The 20175-nt window shown below is 40.8% G+C and overlaps 1 protein-coding gene and 1 long non-coding RNA gene across 3 annotated transcripts in view; both read left to right on the top strand.

Annotated features, from left to right (window-relative positions):
• Positions 1–20175, top strand: part of MMAB (metabolism of cobalamin associated B) — a 153178-nt gene that overhangs the window by 99908 nt on the left and 33095 nt on the right. For both annotated transcript variants that reach the window (XM_085633466.1, XM_085633465.1), the window contains 2 exons: positions 15179–15276; positions 16064–16128. In XM_085633466.1, the coding sequence (XP_085489592.1) occupies positions 15179–15276; positions 16064–16128 (163 nt within the window). The remainder of the gene's footprint in view (positions 1–15178; positions 15277–16063; positions 16129–20175) is intronic.
• On the top strand, positions 2963–14461 carry LOC146783926 (uncharacterized). The gene is made up of 3 exons (XR_014970447.1): positions 2963–3049; positions 3181–3244; positions 14344–14461. It is a non-coding gene; the product is annotated as an uncharacterized LOC146783926 (long non-coding RNA).

The following is a 20175-nucleotide window of genomic DNA, read 5'->3' as shown; positions in this document are numbered from 1 at the left end:
GTCAACAGGCAACTGACCTCCTTCTTCCAAGAGAACAACATCCTGATTCCACAGCAACCACAGCACCGAAACAGCCCTCATCGCCGCAACCTATGACATCAGGGCCCTGCTGGACAACGTAGAAACTGCGGCCCTCATCCTTCTGGACCCTTCGGCTGCCTTCGACACCTTCTGCCACTACGCAGTGATCTGTGGCAAAGCCCTGGACTGGACCACCTCCTTCCTCACCGGTAGAACCCAGAGTGTCCGCCTCCCCTTATTCCGATCTAAAGACACCAAGATCTACGGCGTACCCAGAAGGATCGCCCCCTCAGTCCGACACTCTTCAACATCTACATGGCACCGCTCGCCAACATCGTCCGATCGCATGACCTCAACATCATCTCATACGCCGACGACACCCAGCTGATCCTCTCCCTCACCAAGGCCCCCACCACCGCCAAAACCAACCTCCACGAAGGAATGAAGGCCATCGCCAAATGGATGAAGAACAGCCACCTGAAACTGAACTCGGACAAGACGGAGGTCCTCCTCATCGGATTCACCCCCTCCGCCTGGGACGACTCATTGTGGCCGGCCGCGCTGGGAGCTGCAGTGACGCCCACTGACCACGCACGCAACCTGGTTGTCATACTGGACTCATCGCTGTCTGACCCAGCAAGTCAACGCCGTCTCCTCCTCCTGCTTCAACACCCTCCGCATGCCCCGCAAGATCTACAGATGGATTCCCACCGGAACCAGAAGGATGGTCACCCAGGCCCTCGTCAGCAGCAGGCTGGACTACGGCAACGCCCTCTACGCGGGAACCTCAGCCAAACTCCAGAAACGACTACAACGCATACAGAACGCCTCTTCATGCCTCATCCTCGACATTCCCCGCCACAGCCACATCACAGCCCACCTGAAAGACCTGCACTGGCTCCCCGTCAGCAAGAGGATCACCTTCAAGCTCCTCACCCATGCTCCCAAAGCACTCCACAATGCCGGACCAGCGTACCTCAACGTATGACTCACCTTTTACATCCCGAACCGCCTGCTTCGCTCCGCTGACCTCGTCCTCACCACCGTCTCCCGCATCTGACGAGCGACCGCCGACGGCAGATCATTCTCCCACCTCGCCGCCAAGACTTGGAACACCCTCCCCATCCGCCTGCGACAGACCCAGGTCCTTCTGACCTTCAGGAGACTCCTCAAGACCTGGCTGTTCGAGCAGTAGCAGCACCCCCTCCGACCCCCACCCCACCAGCACCTTGAGACCCTCACGGATGAGTAGTGTGCTCTACAAATGGATTGATTGATTGATTGATAGTGCTTCAGAACACCCCTCACCCACCCCCCTCAGCATAGATGATCATGCAGTAGAGTGGATGACCAAGGTATAACCCCACTGCATAAACACACACGATTCAGACTAGGTCAAAGATCTGGTTGAAACTCGAGGGGGGAGGGCGGAGGAGTTGCAATAGTTATACGTTTTGGGATTAAAGAACCAGACATCTATGAGTACAGTCATTAACACTATTCATTGCTTTGCTGATGTATAAGAACTATTGAAAAAACCCAATAAAATCTGGTTTAAAAAAACTATGTCACACTAATGACAACAATAATGCAATTGAGAGTTTAGCCTAGTCTTTTCCAATTGTGCCACTTTGCCATTTCTACAGAAACTAAATGGGTTACTTTTCTCATGAAAATGGTGTTTACAATAACATAACCCAACTTATTATCATACGTTGCTTTCATTAGGGATAGTGTTTACTTCATGCTATCCATTAGTCTGTTGCCTCATTAAACATGTTCTCCCAATTCTCTGAATATTTCCTCATACATCATGGCTTATAAAGCTTTAACTAAACCCAAAGGAAGGAGGCTTGACACACAGAAATCAAGCATACAAATATACATTTAAAGATGACGTCCATGACATCTCTTCTATAAGGGATTCTGTTTGAATCAGCATCAATATCAAAGCTAGTGGTTCTGCCACATTATCCACTAGATAACAGCTTCGCTATTTCTTGGATAACATCTATATACATATAATTAAAATGTGTAAACCCCACACAAAAATAAAAAACACAGAAATCAAGGGCACTGATCTCCATCTAAAGATGGCGCCCGAGATGTCTTTGGTAGGAGCGACCTTGCGTTGAATCAGTCGGGTGTGTCAGGACAGATGGACTATTTAAAACGTGTGGTTACATCGACTCTGTTTTCATCTCAGCATACATCGTAGCACAAATTTATGTTCTGGAGCACTCGAACTCCAGAAATATAAATATGCAATAATATTTTTAATGCCCACAGATTACGTTAGGTATACTAATTCACTCTGCAAAATTGTTGCTTTAGACAAGCTACAAAAACCTTGCTTTTATCGTAGCTTGATTTTAGTTTACTGGAGCACTCGCTAGTATTTGTTTGTTGTCACTCTGAATATTGCATGGAATTCTTGTGCTTGCCTCTATGTCAAATAATGTCCGGTGCACATCATGGCTCGCAGGTAGAGTGTTCTGAAGCACTTTGTGCTCTGCAAAAGTGTGCAATATCTCCCACACTCACAGACAATTTAATTTATGTCTGCTTAACGTGCAGCATTGTTCTGAACATTATGTAGAGTGGTTACATCTGGATTTGTACTAAATAGTGCCCAGCACGTGTCGTGGTGCCCGTGAGCACTCATGCTCTGGAAATATATGTATGCAGCGTTTCCAATGCTTACAGACTATGTTAATTTTATTCAACTTTTGGTTTTTTGCCATGCAAAATTGTTGTTTTGGACATTACGTGGAGTAACTGTGTTTAGCTCCATATTAAATGGTCGAGAAAGACTATTATATTATAAAAAAATGTTTCTCTTAATAAGTCATTAGAAACACACCAGTGAGTTATGAGAACATCTAGACAGATTTAATAACGAGAGACTATTATATTATTAAAATAATCTTTCTCTTAATAGATAATGCGAAACATACTTGTGAGTTATGACAACATCTTTTGGGCCAAGTACAAGGTGGTCCCCAGTGAAAACGTATGTGTATCAGAGGTACGAACAGAATAAATATGTATTTTCCACTTTCTCATTCTCTCCGTTTGTATCCCCTCCCAAGTCACTAGTCTATATTAATTGAATCCAATGGATCAATTCTGAACAGTGGCTCCTTTAATTCTCTATAGGATCTAATGGATACGCTCTTTCATGGAAATTGTCTAAACGCACACGAGCAGTTTTGAAATAGAGGTATGTGAATATTATAATTATGTTAATAGAATTGGTTCCATCCATGTATTTTGAATAATTTGTCCCATGAAAACCAATTTCAACGCATATAGAATTAGGCACCTCAAAGTCCATTTTAATTAACAAAATTATGATATGGTAAAATCATAATGTTCAAAACAGAACTAATACAATCAATCATTGTTTGAACCAAATGAATTGGATTTCAGCACCCATGTTTATGCTTATGGTATGACATTTGAAATCTAACCCAACATGCAATGGGTTCTTCATTTTTGTATGTTTAACTTATAGTATGATTAGGATTTTTTTTTATACATATTGTAATTTTAGATTTTTTTAATTTAAATGTATTTTGTAGCCCTGAAGAAGTCCATCAGGACAAAACACGTTGGCTACTGTGGCTATTAGTTTTAATAAGAAGAATTTGAACAAATATGCAGAATTTTCTTCAAAAAACACGTATTGGAGAATATAAATTATTGAAATTGTGCATGAAATGTCATGAGTTTGTGTTGAATCACTATGAACAAGTAGTAATACTGTCTATTGAACCATTACAATTAATACGTCAGACTCTCATGTAATGTAATTATCCAGAAAATTCCAGTAACAATTTCACAATTTAGGAAGGATTTATCATCCAAACCCTCTGAGCTGGCAAAGGATCCTTAAATCGTAGAATTTCAACTTTGAGGTTTGCCACAAGAATGTATGAATGTTATTAAGGAGGCAAGTAGACCTCCTTTTGAGGCATTTTAGTGCTTCAAAATTGTTAAGAGAAAACAAGTGGATTGTAAAAAAAAAAAATAATAATAATAATAGACATAATATAAATTAAACAGTTGTAATAAGGTATTTCATGTTCTCAAACTATGCTCTTAAATGTGCTTTCATAAAACTACAGTTGTCAGACATTTCAACATACACAAGAGGTACACTTCAGACAAAAATAATGTCCACACCACTTGTAAAATGATTTCCGATGGTTGTGAAAGTATCATACTCCCCCCCCCCCCCCACCCCACAACAAACAGTACCATGTTCTACCTTCTAAATGACATCTGTCTAGTTTTATTGAAACTATTGAAAACACATTCTGAACCTGTGCATGCATAGAGCAAGTCTCAAACATATGCCTTTGAGAATACCTTTCTTAGCTTCTATACCCTGTAAACAAAGGGTGAGCACGTTGCAGGCACTGTTGGTAAAGGAGCTTTATTCAGTATTGCACAGAGTAAAGTGATAATGGGAACCCACCAAATATTTATAGCAAAGGTTGTTTCTCCTTTTGATATCAAGCAAGTCGTATAGTTACCAGCTTCTTCAGAAGCCAAGAATTGCTTCAGAAGTGGCTTTGCATTTATTTGATGTAAGAAGGGCTTGTATGCGCTATATAGGAAAGACCAAAGATATTAGAAAAATAGAATCATTTTGTTTGGCAGTTGCACCACAAACCTTGGGGAATGAGGTTACCAAAAAGACAGTTGCTAGAAGCATTCTACAAACATTCCAGATAGGTTATTCATTAGAAAATATCAATCTTGAGTTTAACCCTGGAGCCCATTCTTCCAGAAAGAAAGCAGCAACATTAGCTTTTATAGGTAATGTATAAGAGACCTATGTATGACATCTACAAGGTCTTCACAGAATACGCCCACTAAACACTATTTTCTAGACACTGAGTTTCAAAACAAAGCTATTGTATGTCAGAAGGTATTCAAAAATTGTTCAGCAGTACACTTCCTCAAACCTTTCCGTTCTCGGGTAACACTTCTTCTTAATCAATGCAGACCATGTGAATATACAAGAAAATCATGCTGTAAAAGAAAATAGTTACCTATAATTCAGGTTTTGCAGCTTGGAACTTTTGTGGATTCATGCGAGACGCTGCAGGCGGAGGAGGGGTGTTGGTGCTATACTCAAAAATTTAAAACACTAATAATCTCAAATGAAAACTATGTTTTGGGATGTTGTGTGGGCTTACTCTCGATGCCTGAGTGAGTCAGACTGACTCCTCCCATGGTCGGTGCCCAGAGTTTATAAAATAAAAATGGACACATCTAGACCCAACCCCATGATGGCAGAATAGTGCACAGTATGTGAAACTAGAAGATGTTCGTGGTTCAAAACTAGATTTACAAGTAACTTGTTTCTTCACACCCATTTCAGACCAGGGGGGATTAGAAATAAACAGGCAGTCATGTTCCTCTGGAACTGTTGGGAGCCAAAGCTGCCTCTCAAGAAAGGAAAGTGTGGAGATGAGAATAACAATTCCAGCCTGATGCAGGAAAGCTTTGCCAGCCACCTATTGAGTGGGTGACATTGATGTCTGTATGCTGAGCTTATTCCAGGTAGGACATCCCCAAATGTACAGTTGGCATCAAAGATCCAGAAGGAGGCTTGAGAAGCTTTGCGCTGTCCTGAACTATCATATCAGATGGTAAACAGACTAGCCAGTCATCAAGGAAAGGGCTCTTGAAAATATTCTATGAGAAGAATATCCATAAACTTCCTTAAACCCAAACGAAAAAGGCCAACCAAGGAAACAAGTACCATAGTGAGTACCTGTGGTCAGGGTGCTAGAGCACCCTGACTTTTCCTGCAGGAATGGCGCATTGCTATAAAGCTTGCCATATTTAGAATATGGAGGTGTGGAAATAGACATCTTGCAGGTAGATCAAAGAGAACAACTCCACGATAATATTATAGGTTTGATGTTCTGCAGGCTATTCTGTATTCTGGAATACTTTGTCTGGTCCGAAGTCTATAGTTCCACCTGATGGCCAAAGCCACAATTGACCCCACTATTGTTTGGGACACCTACCTCGAAATAGGGATAATGGTACATTCCAGCACTTCCTGAATGCCCCACGTGCATGATTAACACATCCAGATGTTCTTGAACAAACCTTAGAGTAAGGTGGAACATTCACAAAATAAAATGAGCACCAGAGGCATGCTACATCTAGAACCTATTGGCCCCTTGCCGTATGCACCCTGGCTTGGAATAAAAGCAGAATATGCAGAGCCTCATGAATACAGTCAACAGTCAAGGGTGTGTGAACATGCTTGGCGAAGTCAGATAGGCAGAAGAGAATCTTCTCTGAGGCAAACCACTAGCTTTACCTGAATTTTTCAGCCTAGGTATAAAAGAAGAACGCGGAGGCCAGAGAAGGGGATATCGAGCAAGTAACATAGATCTGTACAGGATGGCCAGCTCCAGGTACTTGATCTGCTATTTAACCAATTCTTGGGACCAAAGAATGTGTGGCCCAGAAAACAAAACTTCAATAACATTGTTCTGTGCATTAAAATGCAACTACGGACACATAGGATGTTTAAAATGCACTGAGTCTGTTAAAATAAAATCCAGTGTAAATTGGATTTGTCTCTCAGTAATGTCAGTGACAGGGTATCTGCTGTGCCCCCTCGTGTACTGCGAGCAAACCCTCTACATCTTGCATGAGACCACCCACAGCATAGGGTGAGTAGTTCCTCGAGTGCAAGGCCAATATTTTAGCAGCTTGTGGCTTTTGTTAATGATGTTCCCATGTCCGATAGCCTCTTCAGAAGAATCGTCTGCAGATGCTACTGTCCAAAACACTGCATCTTCACTCTGATTGACAACTATTTAGGATTCTTGTTACATTAAAGCATCCCTTTTGAAAATCCTGACAGAGAGGAAAACGGATTACTCTCTTGAGGTTATAACTCAAATACATTTGTGTCTGAGTTAGACGAAGCCTGTCCTGAAAGCTCAACCTTTCCCAAGATAAATAACAGCCTCTCCTTTTTGGTGCTTCACCTTGGATTCTGTCTTAAGCTTGTCATGGAACATCTCCATCCTTCTGGTCTGGAAGAATATCAGAACTGTTCCACAGAGATTGAAGTGAATATAACTGGCCCTGACCAGGTGGACACTGGATTAGATGCTGTGGCAGATGCAGTGTTTGTAACGGGTACAAGCACAGGACCTCAATAGGAACAAAGATTGTCAGGGTCCTAGTACTTGTAAAAGAAGCTGGAATAGTCATGGAGAGAGGAGCTGTTTCCACAGATGCATTGTCTGCAGATATCCACTTACAATGGGCAAAAATGTGCACGCCTTCAAAACAAAATGATGCCGAGGAAAGTAGGGAGATTGGGATTCCCCTTCCTCCGGAGTCATTGTCTGAATGGCCATAGGCAGCCTCTAGCCTAAGGTAAGTCACAGGTAGGAAACTGAAGCAGCAATGCCTGCGCAGCAGGTGACTAATCCTCTTTCAGGACTGCTAGAGCCCACTGGTTTTGTATGAACACCCTGCAGAACACCACTTTTATTCAATGGCTTCCAGCCCAGATTTCCTCTTGGAAGCAGCAAAGTATCCCACATAGCAGGGTTCTCAGAATAAAAGAAACCACTAAAAGTGGCAGAATAATCAAGGAGTCCACCAGTGCCTTTGAAACAGAGGTGCAGCACAATTAAGAAGCCTGCTTCACAAACCAGGGAGTGATCAACGTGGTTCACCTCCTTATTCTCGACCCTGGAGAAGGAGTCAAATCTATAGCAGGTTTGTTTTCTATTTTTATTTATGAGGCAAGAAGGGGCATTTGCAACATGTTGGGACACTTTCGTACAATTAGGACTGGAACAAGGAAGAGGGAGGAAGTCATAACAACAATTGGAATTCTTGAAAAGACTTTTCCCTTGGTGCACCGTCTCTTTGTAAAAGAGTTTGTATATCTGGTTTTCCAGTAGAGCACAAGTACGGCATGCTCTGGACGTGTTTTTGCACCTATTAAGAAATTGTGTATTGATTTGGGATTTGGTGTGCTTAACATTGGTCAGCCGTACGTTTTTTTGTTTATAGTTTATTTAATTGACCGTTCTGCACTCTTTTCCACTTGTTATTTTATAAATATCAATCCAAGTTGAGGGCTTGATACCCTCAGACACCATGCCTAGATTACAGGATGGACGCGAGGAATTAGCTATGGACCTTTTTGGGACTAGTGTCTCTAAAAACACAACAACTGTAACTAATACGGCTACTGTGAGCCTTAAAGCCTTGTTTGTTAAACTAGAAAAATTACGTAAACAAGAGTTAAGCAGATGGTGGGACGGAGTCACCTTGGAGCAGTACATGAAAAATGGCAAAATTCCAAGGGGACTCCGTATCCTAATCTTCCCGACTTTTGAAGATCTAAGTGGGGATCTACTTAAGGAATGGGAATGCAATCTGGAGGGTGCATCTACAACGATGATGAAAATATTGGTGAGACACGCTGCAGAGAAGGGGGAGAAACTACAGGCAGAGATTGAGACTCTGGAAAAGGAAATCAACAGTATAACTGAGAAAGATCTAATTAAGAAAAATTATGCGATACTGAAGCAGGTGATGGATGATCACCAACTGTATTTGAAGAATAAAAAACTAAGTAAAATAAGAAGGGACGATAGGGACTACCAAAATGGCAGAATATACACCTTTGCCAAAAAATATGATGGGTTACAGGGAACTGAGGATATGACCAAGAAAAGAACAAGGGAAGACAGAGATATAAGTGAGGAAACAGGCTCTAACAGCAACCTATCCCTTTCCTCACTAGGTAGTTCCACATCAAGCCATGTATTACCTGATGTCCCTTTAGAAGAGGGGGCCTCGTCCTTCCAAAAAGAACTAGCCAACCTAAGGATAAGCAACCGCCTCCAACAGAAAAGAGATCAAACAAAAAGAGGCGGGAGGGAGGCGATCAAAGAATAATCAAAAGGGGAGGCTCGACAAACAAATCAGGTGCAGTGCCCAAATTGAAGAAGTAGCTATGGGTGGACTCGGAACAACAGGGGACCCCATGACCAGTCAAAATGTGAATACTGATTTGAAAATTATAAATCTTTCAAATAAAATTTTGGACAATGATGAAAAAAGCTTATTGAGTAAAGGTCTTAATTTTTGCCCTACACAAGGAGGTGACTTTGCAAACCTACACATTGATCTCTTCAAATTCACTAGGACATTGAAACTTAAGGATTTCTTTGCGACCAGACCTTATGAACCAGGGGGTGACAGGGGTGTCCAAAGTAGTGGTACACATACCATACAAGAAGTTCGTAACATACACTGTCTCCTTTCTCTGAATCCAGATGATGAGGTAAATATCACTACGGTCCTTGAAGACCTTGACATCAATCACAGTGCGAGCATTGATAGTGGACTACGCCCGAAATCTAAATTTATACCTACGCATTCCTATCACCACAACATTGATGATTTCCATGATAAGGTTACAGAGGAGCTCTATAACATCGAAACACCCCAAAGATTTACTCCCAGGTTAGCTAACAATATTACAGTGGCAGAGAGATCAGCCCTGATGAGATTGAACAAGGATACGAGTATTGTTATAAGGGAAGCCGACAAAGGCGGGAACATCGTTGTAATGAATCATGAGGATTATATGCAGGAGATATCCAGACAACTTAGCAATGAGGGACACTATCGTAAGATCAATGAGAACCCCATCCCCAATAGCACAATGAAGATCAATGCCAAACTATTAGAATGGCGGGAATCTGGCCTTCTCAGTGAAGATGAGTGCCGATTCATGTGGGTGAATTGTCCAAATTTTCCATGCATTTATGTATTGCCAAAGGTACATAAGGAGGGGAAATTTCCCCCGGGGAGACCAATTATTTCCGGGGTGGGTTCACCCACAGAGAAAATGTCAGAATTTGTTGACCTTAAGCTCCAGAAATATGTCCCCAACCTACCTTCATATGTAAGGGACAGCAAGGATATCCTAATGAAATTCAAAGATTTTGACTGGTCTGAGGAGTTGATATTTGTAACTGTAGATGTAGAGAGTCTTTACACCTGCATCAACAAGACTTTCGGTATCAAAGCAGTTCAATCCTTCCTTGATAGAGAAGATGCAAGCTTTTATGACTATAATGAGATGATTGTCTCAATGATTAACATCATCCTGGATAATAATTTTTTCCTTTTTGACGGTGAATGGTTTCAACAGATACACGGTACTGCAATGGGTTCCAGGTTTGCTCCCTCTTACGCTTGCCTATTTATGGGTTGGTTTGAGAGGGAGCATGCCTGGAACAGAGATGCCTCCCCCTGGACTAATTACATCGTGTATTGGGGGAGGTATATCGATGACGTGATCTGCCTCTGGTCTGGGTCTACTGACCAACTTGATCAATATGTATCCTTCCTGAATACCAACATGTACAATGTTAAATTCACTATGATGTATCATAAGGAACACATCAACTTCCTGGACATTACTTTTTATATTAAACAGGGACAGATACACAGTACACTATACAGGAAGGAGACTGCGTGTAACGCTGTGTTGCACGCGACGAGTGCACACCCTCACTCTGTAAAGAAAAACATTCCCTTTGGCGAAATGGTGAGGGTCAGACGAAATTGCAGCGAGGAAGACATGTTCCATGCACATATTGGTGACACTAAGAACAGATTCTCAAAAAGGGGATACGATCGGGCCACTTTGGATAGAGCTGAACTTAGGGTCAGTAAGATGAGTAGGAACACGACACTACAGGATAAACAAAAAAGGCCTGTTAATGACACCAAAGTTAGGTTTATAACCCAGTATACCTCCCATAGTAATACTATTTTTAACATCTTCAGAAAACATTGGCATCTTTTAATGGGAGTTCCCGGCTTGAGAGATGTGATTAATAATAAACCATCTATCACATACAGAAAGGGTACCTCTTTAAAAAGATCACTCTGTCCTAGCTATATAACCACTCATCAAAAAACACAAACGTGGTTACCAGACAAACCCAAAGGATTCTTCATCTGCGGAATGTGCAATGTCTGCCCTTTGGGCAGGAACAAAACATTTGTTTTCTGCTATAACAGCTCGAGACAGTTTGTGATTGAAAATTTCATAAACTGCAATACGACCTATGTGGTGTATGTTTTGGGATGTAGATGCGGCACAATCTACGTCGGAAGTACTATCCGTAGCTTAAAACTTAGGATTCAGGAACACAGGAGGGCAATAAAAACCAAAGACATTAGATACCCTATTACCAACCATTATGCTAGGGAACATCCTGAGGATTTGAATTTTTGGTTTCACGCCATTGAACATGTTCCGAAACCAAAGAGAGGCGGCAACAGGGATCTGTTGCTGAGACAAAAAGAATCCAAATGGATTTGCCGTTTGAGAGCAACCAGTCTGGGGCATAACACGGATGGGGAAATGCACTATTTCCTATAGGTGGGGACACCTGGGGGTTATAACATTTAATATACTAGGTCCCCTCAAAAGTCATCTGGTCTCTCTACTTAGCCTTGGATTGTCTCACACTTTTGCCGATAATGCACTATATATTTGGGGCTTTGGGATCTACATAATTCACGTGTTCCGATTTCATACTGCAATATATGTTGGTAAATATGAGTATCTTTACATCTATTTGTACCATTAGACTAGTTTGTTTTTCTCTGTACCTGCTTTTTCCTTATTTGTCTTATTTCAAATCGGAACTAACTGTAGATATCCATGAGCGGTCATCCTATTATAAGTTCCATTGGGTACACCAACTCGCCTATTCTGTTTATAAGGCATCTCCAGAGGAAACTTTGAATAAATGACCATTTGCCTTCACATCTCTAAAGGTCTCCTATATCTTCTGTTTGATACTTGACCTTATTCTGTCTGTTTCGTCTCCTTCCCCTTCCTTTTAAGTGGTGTTTTCCACTGTTTAAAACTGGATTGAAACGTAAAATTTTATATACCGAGCCCGTGTGGGCAGGGCAACAATGTCTCTGGATATTATATGTCCAATTGGACAGACAACACATCCCTTTACAACAGAGCTGAACTGGGTATTCAATCATATATACACCAGGAATTGTTGCATGTTATTTTTTCTTTGCAGAGATCGTGTACTTACTAGGAAAGGCTTTAACGTCATTTTGCGCAAATCAAATCTAGCCCATACATGTTTCGCTTTTACTTGTTTATTACCAACGTTCCATTATTCCTACTAGTTTTATAAACCATATGTAATTTCAATTTGTCGCTTTTATATTTAGGAAACCCCGCACACCCCCTCCCCCGGGCCCCCCCTAATTCTCGATATCTTATGGTCATTTGCATTGGTTATTGATTACGTATTCAAATATTCAGAGACGTATGCATGGATATGGCAATAGAATCTATTCGTGTGTAATGGTTTTAAATACGATATATACAAAAGCGCCTGTTTTTTTTATGTGAGATTGGACGATGTACACATTACATCGGTATACCATTCCAAAATGGTGCACATAGGTTGGAAATTCAGCCTAAGCATTATAATAGCGAGCACGATACTTCCGCGACTCGTCACGTGACGGGTGCATACTTTTGATATTAGAATCTAATTTCGTATATTTCTATAAACGATATATAAGGATGTACCTCGACTTTATTTGGGATTAGATGTTATATACTTGATACAAATACACCATTCCAAAATGGCGCCCATAGGTTGAAGACTCAGCTCTAATATTGTAGTCGCTATCTTAATACTGCCGTGATTTGTCACGTGACATGTGGGTTGGGCCTACTTAAGACGTTCGACCTATGGGACATGGTTTCGCCGGTGACCTGAGATAGCGCCCGTTTCGAAAGGTAAGACGAGAGTCGTTTGGTGGGTTGAGAAGGTGACTTACTGACGTGATATTTCTTTGGGGCTTGGGATGTGAATTAAAGGGATGTTTCTATGCTAACTGGTCGACTTGGGCGTTGCTTTAGTACTATCGTGGATATCACCTCAGTATTATCCTGTGGTCTTAAACGATGTAAGGCAACCAAGGACAACTATATGTCGAGTGACAAAGACATTTTGTTGGTCGTTTGTTTTTCAAAGCGCACATTACGTGATTGCTCCGTTATTTTAATTGTAACTAAGTAGGACCTTTTTAAAGCTGTCCAATGTAAAATGGGAATACTTACGGCTTACAACTTGTTGTATATCAGCGTTGCGCGAAAAGCTTTGGAACGCTGGGTTCGGTCTCTGTTGTGTCGAATTGACAGATTTGCTACATGACAATATTGCGTCATGATAATATTGAGTCCTGGCCTACGAACAAATAGATAATGGGAGATAGAAGCTATTAGGTTGGAACGTTTAAAATCTGGAAATGCGACTAAGAATGGATATTTGTGAAACAGAATAAGAATAAGAATGGACACCCATGACATTTTTCGTTTTGTGCTTTGTGTTGTTTTTCTAGAAAAATGGAGCCTGTACATTGGGCCTAAATATACAACAACAAGGTTGTTCTATTTTTATCTATGATACATACAGACTGAACTAAGAGTCCGACTAATATTTGAACTAGCCGGTGACGCATTTATGATCGCATCTATATTTGGAGAGGTAAGATGCTTGTCGCTTTCTTATGAACCGCCTTTGTTATTCTAGTTGATTACGATCTCTCATGCCCACATGAGGCTATAATAGAAATCCCTTTTTTTTAAAAAAAATTGATTCTTACTAGGTCGTATACAATTTTATATGAACAAACATATCACTTGGAAGTCGGCCATTTTTGAAATTTGTGGAGGTCGTTCCTTAGAAACAATCTATGGTAAGAATTGGCATTTGAACAAAAGTTTCTTCTCCTTTTCTCTCCTAATAGATTAGTCGTCACCTTATTCACTGTTTCTGGTATCTACAAAGACCTTTTTCTTTATCTTTATCAATTAACCCACTTGTAGATTAGGTTCCTGGGTTTCTTTAAACATCAAATGGAGTTCTCTATTTAAAACATTGGACAGTGTACATACCCAGGCAGGATATATATGTGTTTTTTGTGATATTTTTAACTTTTGTCATGTATATGTATCTGACTAATATGTTTTATAAAAAAATATTCTTTATAAATTTTGTGTGCAATATATGTATATGTAAAATTTATTTTGTATGTTCTCCGTGGTGTTTCTACTATTTGTATGGAAACATATGACAATGTCACTTCTATATGTATTATCGGTAATGTAGTTTGTTGTGTTTTATGTTGTACTTGATGTGTTTTATACATATGTATGTTTTTATTTATATTCTTTCACAGCCCTGACGAAGTTCGTAGAGAACGAAACGCGTTGGCTGAGTTTGATTTTTCTGAAAGTTGAATGAAAATAAAAGAACAACAATTGGAATTCTTGAAAAGACTTTTCCCTTGGTGCACCGTCTCTTTGTAAAAGAGTTTGTATATCTGGTTTTCCAGTAGAGCACAAGTACGGCATGCTCTGGACGTGTTTTTGCACCTATTAAGAAATTGTGTATTGATTTGGGATTTGGTGTGCTTAACATTGGTCAGCCGTACGTTTTTTTGTTTATAGTTTAAAAAAAAAAACCCTTTCTGAAGCTATTTGAGCAGACCATTTTATTCAGGTGAGTTGGAAGCAACGCCCCGAGATGGGAGTAAGACTGAAAATATGCTGCTCAACTTGAGTTTAGATTAAAGAAACGCACTTCACAGGCGCAGTGCTCTGCGAGTGGACCTGCGCATACACCACCATTTTTGCCTTTAAATGACCAGAAGCTCTGCTTCTGGCAGATTTAGAGGACTGCATATTTAAATGAGGTCCGGTTGACTGCATGAAGTCAGTGAAGAGTTTTCTCCCAAAGGGAGGTGCTCTGCCTAGTTGCAGATGCCCTGACCAAGTCGCCTTCAGCAGTCTCCTGTAACTGGTCAAATGATGCACCTGAAATTTGAAATGCATTGCCTATGCTATGGTGTTTGTAGCCACATCCATGAACGCCACAATTTGAGATGAAGCAAATAAAGGATTTATCTGTTGTGAATTTGCAAAGTCCAACAAGCATGATTAGTCGTGGCATCATCAGATGCTGTTTTTATTTCTTATTACGAAAAATCCTTTTCTCTATTTACAATTTTGCAGAAAGGACAACATTTAATGAAAGGCCTGTTGAAGAACTAGAGCAGTGGATTGATAAATACTCTGATCAGCTGCCACCTCTATCAGCCTTCATTTTACCTGTAAGTCTTGCATTGGGTTTATCAACCGATCAAAATAATGTGCCTCCTCTTTTATTTTGAGGTTCTCTTCCTCTGTTGCACTTCGATGGTTGCATTATGAGCTCATCACTGTTTTAAAACATTCCATACAAGGTGTAAGTCTCTAGATTTTATTTGTGTTCGGCGGAGATTGCCATCCTCTTCCATGTTTGTTTTTAAACCAGCACCCCTCTTTAGTCTGTTTTACGCAATCCTTTAGCCTTCGTTTCGTTTTTGAATTAACTTTTGTTTCACACCATGCCTGCATTCATTTATTTGTGCCTTTCTGAGAGGCACCCTCTTTTTCCCTCTGCCCCAATCAGTCCCTACATCAAAAAAGTAAACTTGTCCCAATCTCTGCATTTTTTTTACATTTCAATGATTTCTGTTTGAGATTTTGTCTTCATACCGCAGAATGGAGGGTACAAATTCATTCTCAGTTGATATGAGGATAATTTGGCTATCCAAATTTTGCTATTACTTCTTTAGAGAGGTTGTTTGGTTGGAGGATGGATGATATTTAAAACTGGAAGGTACACATTTTGACAGTAAATATTGGGAGGTTTATAATAAGCTATGGCGATTGTGTAAAGACCGCTCCATGTTTAGTTATGCTTGTTTCTGCATTCTTAGAATGCTTTTCTGATGTGATATAAATGTGCTGCATTTTTGTTTAATTAATTTGTATTTTTTTTACCATGTCATCTAGGTAAATTTACTTGCCAAGTTTTCGCGGCATTTAAGTGTCTTGTGTTTTTTTTTTTTTTAGTCTGGTGGTAAAAGTAGCGCAGCACTCCATTTGGCAAGAGCTGTTTGTCGCAGAGCAGAAAGGAGGTAAGTAGCGAACGCAAAGGCTGTTATGTAACTTTTATATTATATAGCCTGAAAAAGTAAAGTACTTTTAGTCAATTTTCTGTGCAAATTGCATGTTGGTAATGTCCATTGGAGGTAAACAGTTATATCACTCAACTTGCAATCATTAAGATGTGAAATGAATAAAAATACCAGTTAGTAGATCTAGTTATCCTACTTGAAAGGCAGACTGCAAATTAATATAGACATCTATATATCAGGGGACAGTACTCACTTTCTCCTGTTCAAGCTAACCCCACATCAGGCATTCGCCACTGAAGGCAGATGTACCAGTGGAAAATTCAGGGTCGGTGACCCAGCTTACTCAGAAGCATGACTTAGCGAGGAGTGAATATATCCTGGAATCTGCATAAGAGTGTGGCTGCAGAATTGCTGGAGCCCATCCAGACTTTTGCCACAGCAGTCTTAAGAGGCCCCAGTCCCTAGGCAGTTTCTATGTGCTCGATCTTGTCTATGATCAAAATCATGCATTGGACTATTGGTATTACTACCATTTCCTCCTCATTTGCTGTTGATTGGCTGTATGTTTTAGAAGGTGTGCTGGGCATTTGCCAATAATGTTTGGGTGGCCCGATGCGAATTTGGGGCATCTCTGGGCGCCGCGTACGTGGAGTCAAAGTGCAACTCTAGCCAGCGTGAAGCATTTGAAGATAATAACAGCTTCATTGAGAAGTCTACACACCGTTGGCCAAGAACCTGCTGGGAAGGCTGTAAAGAGAGGTGCTGCACTACTACGCAACCTAAAGCTGAACATCATACGGAGTGATAACATGAAAGGCGAACACAACCAGGTTTTCAGAGAGCAGCAAATAGCAACAGTAAATTACAAGATAACACTGCGATCAGAATCTCTGTGAGACTGAGATCATCCAGGTGTCAGACAATACAAAGAGATGCCTAAAAGCCAAGCAATTCAAATACTAGAAATGGTCATTTGCTTGCCAGAACTGAGCAAAAAGAGTCCTCATACCACAGCGCTGGTTGGAGTGGCCCCAGAGAAAGTGCCATGGGTTGTGCTAATGGAGCCGTCCATACACGAAGCGGTACACCACTGAATATGCCGAGTGCAGCTCATAACAACTCCAAAGGTTTCCAGAAGAGTGAAGAGCTCCAATAGAGACTAAGAGGGAGGTCAAGGTTCCACCTACTGTCCAAAATGACCCAGAGGCCAGCGCAGCACAGAGCCTTCGAGATGGCATGGCTGAAGTGGGTTCTAGTGGACAGCAGACCGTGTCAGAGAGAACTCCACCCTCCGTGTTAGCCAATCTCATAAATGGGTTCAATGCCGCTGCCTTCCTAAAACCACCACCACCATTCAATACCCCCCAAAAAGCAAAATACTGGCGACAGATGGACTGCTTGGAAAGAAACATTTAACGATTTCATTGATGTGATAGAAGATAACAAGAGGATTATTAAATACCTTAAGAGTTTTGCTGGTGAAGGTGTAAAAAGTCACAAAGAAAATGCTGCGAGATGCTAAAATTACATACTGTCAAATCAAAGCAGCCTTAAATCTCAAGTTCAATCCAATGTCAAATGTATATCACAAATGGTACATTTTCAGTCAAGAATGACAGAAAGTAGGTGAAACTGTCGACAAATTTGTTGAGAGACTTGATACGCCCATCAAACACACTAAGTTCAATGAATTTAATAATGAGGAAGCTATACGTCTCCTACTTATTGACGGATTTATTCAGACTAATGCAGAAAGAAACTTCTTAGTCTAGAGCAGGCTTCTCCAACAAGTAGTTTGTGAGCTACTGGTAACTCTCCAGCTACTTGTAAGTAGCTCTACAGTGTGCAGCCCGACTACTATATTAGAAGCTTTTGCTTGGTTAAAAGAATGAACGAATCCCACAATTAAAATATTTACGGTTCAATCATGCGTCATTGCGGAGACATTACAAATATTATTACATTGGTGCCTGGGGCATTGCAGCTATGGCTGTCATGTAATAAATATAGTTAGTCACTCCTAATTAAAATCCAAAATCTTGCTTGGAGTGCCCACTAATGTAATCTTCTCTGACGTGGTCTCTGTTACTACACTAATAATATTAGTAGCTTAGGAAGATTTTCATATATCATTAGTAGCTCTTATTACTGAAACGGTTGGCGACTCCTGGTCTAGAGCAAATTCTCATGGCTGCCAGAGCGTGCTGATCGACAAGCTGCTGACATGGAGGCTGAAGTTGCCCAGAGTGAGTTAGTCATGAACATGAAAAGTAGGCAAAAGTACAAGGCAGAAGAACACAGAGTGATGTCACCACAGAAAAAGTTGTGCTTTAGGTGTGGATTTTTGTTTCCACACAAAGGTAAATGTTCCACCATTGGACAGATCGGCAAAGGCTGTGGGAATGAGAACCATTTTGTAACGGTTTGCTAGGCGAAGGAAAAAGTGCGTCACGGCGGGAAGGCAAAATGGCGACCTGGACATTCCAGAAGCAACTTTTGCGGCACACCAACAAGGCTAAGCGACCACACCAGTTGAGGCAAGTCGACACCAAACTAATTTGATCATCATCTAAATCATCGTCAAACAGTTCTTCAGTATCAATGTCAAGTGAAAGTGAAGAAGATGGTTGTGCAATGTCGATGTTTACTTCAGAGAAATGTGCTCATGTTGGACTGGATGCATGTGAAGAAAAATAGAACATAAAGAAAAGTCAACATGAAAAAGCACCAAAGTCATTCAAACATTGTCCGAAGATTACACTAAAAGTAAATGGTTGCTCAATACCTTTTATTATCGACAGTAGTGCGTCAAATATTATGCCTGAGGAGAAATACTGTGAACTATCTCCATTGCCACAACTTAGGCCCTCGAAAACCAATGAGTATACATGGGCTGCATCAATGGCATTAAAAAGTCAAGGTTTATTTATAGCAACAATGAAACACAAGAAAACAAAAGTACGAGGTATGGCATCAGTGCCTGTCTACACAGCTGCTGATATGGGACTGATATCAGTGAACTATAACATGAATGCTATTCACAAAATAGTAAGTCCGTTCCCTTCACTGTTTCTTGGATTAGAAAAACTCACTAGTATGAAAGTACAATTGCACAATAATGAGGACGTCCATCCTATTGCTCAAAGACATGAAATTGCATTTCATTTATGAGAAGCCGTTGAAAAAGAACTTGAATCCTTACTCAAACATGATATCATGGCGCGTTCCACTGGTCCAATGCCATGAGTTTCTCCCATAGTGGTGGTATCCAAAAAGGAAAGGGAAGGAGCTGTACGCATCTATGTTGATTTGTGGTAAGCGAACAAGGCAATTGAAAGAACGACATCCAGGTCCGCACATGGTAGACATTATAACACAACTGAATGGTGCGAAGGTCTTCTCTTGCCTTGATTTGAATAAAGGATATCATCAGTTGGAACTTGAGGAGAATTGCAGGTACATTACAACCTTCTCTACACATATTGGTCTGTTCCATTATAAAAGACTAGGATTCGGTGTGTTATCAGCTGCAGAGCTTTTTCAAGATGTCATTTGATGCTTTTAATTACAGTGATGGCATATTGGTTTTCAGAGCTACAATGAAGGAGTATGATAAAGCTCTCATGCAAGTGTGTTGTTTGCTCACTGATGCATGTTTTACTTGGAATGCTGAGAAATGTGAGTTTGAACAGACAAAGCTAAAAAAAAATTGCCTATATCTTTTCTGATGGGGGAGGGGGGGGGGTATGTCACCCGATCCAATAAGTGAAAGCGCTTTCAATTGCCAGTCTCCCACAAGATGTTTCCATGTTACGTTCATTCTTTGGCATGGCCAGCTACTGTTCTAGATCTGTACAAGTCTTTGCCTCGGTACGTGTTCCATTAAGAGAGTTGATGAAAAGTAATGTTTTATTATTTAATTGGTCACATGAATGTGAGCAAAACTTCAAGAAAATCAAGCTATTGAACGCTACTGAAATAGCATACTTTGATCCAAAGCTTCGTGCCGAGTTTGTTGTTGACGCTATCCCTATCGGGCTAAGTACA

Source organism: Triturus cristatus, chromosome 11 (assembly GCF_964204655.1).
Source record: "Triturus cristatus chromosome 11, aTriCri1.1, whole genome shotgun sequence".
Lineage (NCBI taxonomy): Eukaryota > Metazoa > Chordata > Amphibia > Caudata > Salamandridae > Triturus > Triturus cristatus.
The sequence above is the reverse complement of the archived record's forward strand: the minus strand, read 5'-3'. Positions and strand labels throughout refer to the sequence as shown.